A 6,000-nucleotide genomic window follows, 5' to 3' on the forward strand; every position below is an offset into this window, starting at 1 on the left:
TGCATAAGCGCACAGGCCACAGCAAAAAGCCACATACCTGGTACCTCCTCTGTAAACCCATCTCAGCTGTTTTAGTCAAAGTGCAGGACTACTGAACTGAGAGATAGTGAATGGGGGCAGATGCAAAGCACCAACTCCACTGAAACATCTGTTCAGCTCCCTTCTCCAAAATTAAAAGTGACGCTACTTATTACCCCCAAAAAAGCAGTACAACAGATTTACCTTGTATCTTTTAATAGTGTCAATCTCCTTCCGAGTTGTGCAAAATTGCACCACAAGTCCCAGCATCGCAGCGTAACTCTGGTTTGGTTCAAGACCAAGAATGAGAGAGAGGTACTGATCCACCAGGTCTTGGTTCTAAAGAGAAAAAGAGCCCAGCGCATTAACTCAACAGAACCTAGAACAGCTCTTGAGTATGGTGACACCAGGTATACGTCACCTCTTTCCAAAGCTTGTTCAATTTCTTCACGGCTCCATCTATCGCCTGCTTGTGAGAGCCTCCCAGGACTTCCAAAAGGAGCAAACACTGAACCTCCACCTGCCAAGGGAAACAGTCGAGAAAACCTTCATGCACCCACTTCTCTGAAAGCTCCTATCAAACAAGACATGTCAGATGCCAGTGATTAGCTGAATCGGCTTAGGAGAAAGTCCCTAGTTCGTCTAAGTTCTTCCAACCAGCTGCTGTTGCTTTCATCTCACATGTACCACTGTAGAACCATGCATCCCAGTTTTGGAAACTCCAACTTTGAGTACAGCAATGTACATCAGATTACGTCACTTCTTAAAATGCATTCCAACTATATGCCAAGGGGTTATGAGCATGGCTGCGGGGTTCAGGTTGTTAAAGTAGGTGAGAAGAAAGTAAAAAGCTACTTGACACTTCCTGACAGGGTATCACAGGCAAAAGCTTCAAGGGAGGCACAAGGAACTCATGTCGTGCTGTAGATGGCACCTTGGAGGCACCAGTGGCACCCCAAGTCTAGAAACACCAGTGTACACCACAGCACACAGAGCAACGCCGCGCTGGGGCAAGACTGCCCCACTCTCACACTTTATACACCTCCAGCAGAACAGGAGAGATCAAAATATACCAGAAAGCAAAAAAAAGATTGTTGTGTAAATCTGGATTTTAACATGACGTTATCAGTTACGCTCAGAATTATTTGCAATGTTTCAGCAACTTAAAATACATTAGAGACATTTAAGACCTTTTCTCTAACAGGATATTTCTGTAAACCAAAAAGAACCTACCAGTTTTTTCCATGTTTCTCCCTGTCTCTTGTCAGGTGTTGGAAAGACTGTGCGTACAAGCAGGCATGTCCAGGAGAGCGCTAGCAGAGCTGCAGATCCACTGCTCTTACTGTTGTATAAATGGGAGAAGGAGGTAAATCTACAGCTCCTGGTATGCAGCTTACACCCACCAGTCTGTAACAGACTCACCTTTGCCCGAGTCCGAATACTGGTAATTTTATCACACAAAAATCCAGCTGAAGTCTTAGCATTTAAAGGAAATAATTACCTCTCATAAGCTATGTGCTGCAGCTCCTGTTTAGCACTGAGAACTTATGGCACAAAAGAAGCTAAATCTTGCCTGCTGGAAATGCAAAACCTTAGCAGCAGAAAGGCCATTTTTGGATCTTTCCCGTGGCATTACAGAAATGAGCATTAAATACTTTGCCAACTGAGAGTGCCCAAAAAGTGACTCAAGATTTCTCATCTGCTGCTCATCTCTACTGTCAGAGCTTCCCAGCCTTAGACTGCCAAATTATTTCTCAGCTTACATTCCCTCCTGGCACACTACTCGCTTCTGGCTTCTGCTAACTCTCACCTCCTCCCTCTACTTCAGGTAACGGATCCCACCTCGCAGCTCCCTGAGGATCCTCACCCCATTTTGATCTCTACCTCAAAGGGAAAGAATTTAGAAAGCGTCCTTGGGCACAGGTCCGGTCACTGCGACTGAAGGGTAAATGCTGTGTCACCACAAGCCTTTAAACCGGGACCAGGTATTTTTCTAAAAGCTACACTTCTATTCAGCCACGGAGGCGTTGTGGGACTGTGGCCTCTATCAGCTGAACAACACCCTAGAAAGTCACCTTTGGAACCGCTGCTGTTCCCAGATGCTACCACTGTACAACAGCAGTGAGGTTTTCAGCTCAGCTTCAAATCTTCCTGTCTACAATAAGGTCTGGAATCCCACCAGCTGACCACCAAATGACAGGGAAATTCTCTTTCCTATTTGTTTTATAATCTATTTCTTGATAAAAGAGCTTATTCCTTCTCTCTCCAGACCTGAAGGTTACCAAAGGCAAAACCGTAACTCAGACCCAATACAGCAGCAGTAATACCAAGAAAGTCCTTCTGCTTTCACAGAAGACTCGGAAAAGGTACGAGAGAAACATTTAAATGATCATTAAAAGCTTTGTCTCTACTAGTTTTTAACACCTCTGGCAAGCGGTAGAAGAAGAATCATTCTGAACACAAGAGCAACTACCAGCAACTCAGAACCGCTTCCGCACAAAGCAACCGGTCCAGCACCTGGGAACTCCAGCCTTGCCACCGATCCCTGAAGACTGAAGTGACTGCAGCAGGTTTTTTGCTGTTGCATCGGGCTGGGATTCCGCGAGCTGCTGAAGCGCCAGCTGCAGGGCTCTGCGGGACGCTGCATCGCTGGAATGAGAAATGTATCTCCATGAACATTACACATCCTGCCAACATTACACACAGTACTGCGCCTGCATCACACACAGGGCTCTGCTTTCTCATTCCAGCAGTCAAGTTAATTGTTATTTCCTCCTTGCTGTTCCAAAAAGTGGAGAAGTTTATGGCAGAAAGCTCCAATCCCCTACTCAGCTGACAGAAGTTCTGTCAAGACTCTCCAGCAGGTTGCAGAAGAAAATAGGTTCTGAACAGCTTCTCTACAATAGGCCATGACTTAATCCAATCTAAAAGTGTCGAAAAGACATCTAAAACACACCTTAGTCTCACTTCACAAGTACACGGGCACTCTTTCTTGTAAACTGAACCACAGGATGCAAGTTTTAATTTCAAAATTAAAGGTGAAGCACAAGGTAAGTGCTGTAAAACGTTTTAATGTCAAAGCTAAGTCGAGAGCCTGATTATCAGATGGCATCTTCAGTGTCATACGCATCTCTGTGACACTGCCTGCCAACATCTCCAGATGCTCCACGTCAGTTTTACTCATAAATGCATAAATACTGCTAGATTAAATAACACAGCGTTTCGACACCAATTTACTCACCGGTATCGGTGCAGAGTTAGGCAGAAGAGTTTGCAAAGGCCTTTCACTGCACCCTCTGGAAGATCTGCGACAGAATGCATTTTAAAATATTTTTTTGTACATCGATGAGCTCCTGAACAAAAACGTGATTTGCTTCACAACTGAAATCGGTGAATTGCTCTCATCTATGAAATTGCTTGCAAGGATCATAGTAGAAGTTCTCTGTTTTTATACATTTTATGCATATTTTTAAAAATAAGGGCAAAATCAGAATAGGCGTTATTCCACAGTTACCTTCAGAAAATGAAATAAGTAAAGAAGACTTTCAAACATTTGTATCAACTCTTTTATTATGACTATATGAAATCTTTCATACTCTGTCTCTCTCATGATATATTTATACACACACACATAGAATCATTAAAAACCAGGTTAAGAGTCTGGACAGAAACAGGCAACTGATACACTAATGAAAAACTAAGACACATAATGCTGCAACTACTGACTGGAAAAAGCACACACGCTAGCAACCAGCGTTCGTGCTACCTACACACCCCATGCTTGGAATGAATGCAGGGAGAAAGCAGGGACTCCAAATGCTGCCAGTCCCCTCCCTCAAAAATCTTCCCCTCAAGTTTCACACAGCTCTTGAAACAAAACAGTGTAAGATTCTCCTCCACCCTGCTAACCCGGACAGCGGCCCAAAGCTTTTACCTTTCCCAGAAATGCATTTTGCCAGCTCACTGAGGATCTCTCTCCGTTCCTTCACGCTGGCGGTGGTCACTTTTACTGCAAACCGCTTCAGTGTGTCAGAAATCTAAAGCCACGCAAACAGGAAAAACCATCAGACAGCCTTCGATATCGACACAAAAAACACAAAACCAGGGCAACCTCTTAGTGACCAAATGTGAGCAACCACAGTCTTATCTGCTGGGGAAAGGGTTGCTGTACATCACACACAATGAAACTCAGAAACTTTCCCTTCGGCTGAAGGGCGACTGCTTTCTGTTTGTTAACCTGTGGCCCTGTCGTGACACTGTAAGACACATTTATCCCTCTAAAAGTAAGACAAAAGAGGAGGTCCATTCAATAGTCTAGATTACAAGACCTTTACAATTCCAAGAAAAAGAAATGCACTTCAAGAACACAAAGCTGCTTTTCAGTGCTGGTTACCTCCCCCAGCCCACGCACCCCCAAAGGGGGACTTCGAGCCGCAGATGACCCAGGCTGAACCTAATCGCAGGAGGTCCGTTCAATAGTCTAGATTACAAGACCTTTAAAATCCAAGAAAAAGAAATGCACTTCAAGAACACAAAGCTGCTTTTCAGTGCTGGTTACCTCCCCCAGCCCACGCACCCCCAAAGGGGGACTTCGAGCCGCAGATGACCCAGGCTGAACCTAATCGCCCACCCTGAAAAACCGATCTGTGGTTTCAGGCTGTCAGTAGCTGTGAAATCCCGTACACAGGCCCAGCAAAGAACAAACCACTTGCCACCAGTCTTTTCCAGAATTAATGAGCATATTACAGGGATTCTGCAAATTGGACTCACCAGATTACAGAAGGTTGAGCCTCATGATCAACCCCCTTCCAAGCACTATCAGAAACACCCAAGGTTACCCAAGCAAAATGAAAAAAATCACGTCACGCATCTGAACGTTTTTTCATGCCTATGCTACTGTGCGTCTGGATCTGCTAGCAGGAAGGGACAAAGACAGTTTTTGTTTCCAGTTTTCAAGTGGTATCCAGACCTGAGATACACTGTCTGAAAAGACTAGAAAGAAGTTTAAATTCTCAGCAATCAGCTCCTTCAACTACTGAAACTGTGAGCTTCCAAGTTTTGTAAGATAGGCAAGATAAAAAGTCTTTGTGTGGGCTGAACAGGGCTCAGCCAGGTCTACCTCACAGGTTTTTCTGCATTTACATAAACCATACCACAGCTCTCCAGGAAAGGCTTTACAAAATCAGCCCTTAAACTACACAACTTTGTATCTTTGTAATATTTAGGAAGGGCAGCAATAAGCCTGCCTTCAGACACTCATCAGAACTATCCTTTCCCTCTTGAGGCAAAACTCCACCAGTTTTGCCACAAGTCTTCTTCTAAGCACAAGAAACCTGGTGATTGAGAAAGAGCAATTGCCTTCCTCTTTCTAAAGAGCTGCTTTCAGCGAAGCATTTTTGCTGCCGTGCAGGAAAGGTAATCCTGGAGGGCAGCTCCCTGGGATATGGAGAGGCCACCCACACCTCCTCGACCCTGTGACCATCACAGACCCTCAGCTCGCTTTAAAAACTGCTTGGAACCGGGGCTGCGTCTCTGACTGGTCACTCCTTAAAGGAAAACCACCTGAACTGACAGAACGAGCCACCACTGAAGAGCTCATCATCTTTCAAACGTTTCAATTATATGAGTTCATCATATGCAAACTCAAACCAAGCTGCACTTACTCATGCTGCGTAATCACAAGCAGGGAGATGTACAGACACGAAAAATGCATTAGAATTATCCCAACAGCCTAGAAATTAAAGATATAAATCAGGCATAACACTACAGGGCCTTCCAAGCCACTTAGCAGCTCACACAAACAGCACAAACGATGACTCCCAGTCTCCACAGAAGAGCTGCAGGGACAGGCTTCATCCGTTTGCTTTTTCTTTTATTAGGATGTGTACGTACGTATGTTACAAAGCCAGAACACAGGCAACGCTGCGGCAAACTAACAGAGAGAACAAACGCAGTATTTGCACCCGCTCCCGAGAAGGCTGG

General features: G+C 44.8%; 1 protein-coding gene across 1 annotated transcript in view; it reads right to left on the reverse strand.

The window, feature by feature from the left end:
• Positions 1-4,055, reverse strand: part of GCN1L1 (GCN1 general control of amino-acid synthesis 1-like 1 (yeast)) — a gene marked incomplete at its 5' end in the record, with an annotated part of 39,463 nt that extends 35,408 nt beyond the window's left edge. The window contains 6 exons of the mRNA XM_009873266.1: positions 223-357; positions 440-538; positions 1,252-1,360; positions 2,536-2,667; positions 3,260-3,323; positions 3,953-4,055. Coding sequence (XP_009871568.1) covers positions 223-357; positions 440-538; positions 1,252-1,360; positions 2,536-2,667; positions 3,260-3,323; positions 3,953-4,055 — 642 coding nt within the window. The remainder of the gene's footprint in view (positions 1-222; positions 358-439; positions 539-1,251; positions 1,361-2,535; positions 2,668-3,259; positions 3,324-3,952) is intronic.
• Between the last annotated feature and the right edge of the window lie 1,945 nt (positions 4,056-6,000).

The sequence above is a fragment of the Apaloderma vittatum genome, unplaced genomic scaffold, assembly GCF_000703405.1.
Source record: "Apaloderma vittatum isolate BGI_N311 unplaced genomic scaffold, ASM70340v1 scaffold987, whole genome shotgun sequence".
Classification (NCBI taxonomy): Eukaryota; Metazoa; Chordata; class Aves; order Trogoniformes; family Trogonidae; genus Apaloderma; species Apaloderma vittatum.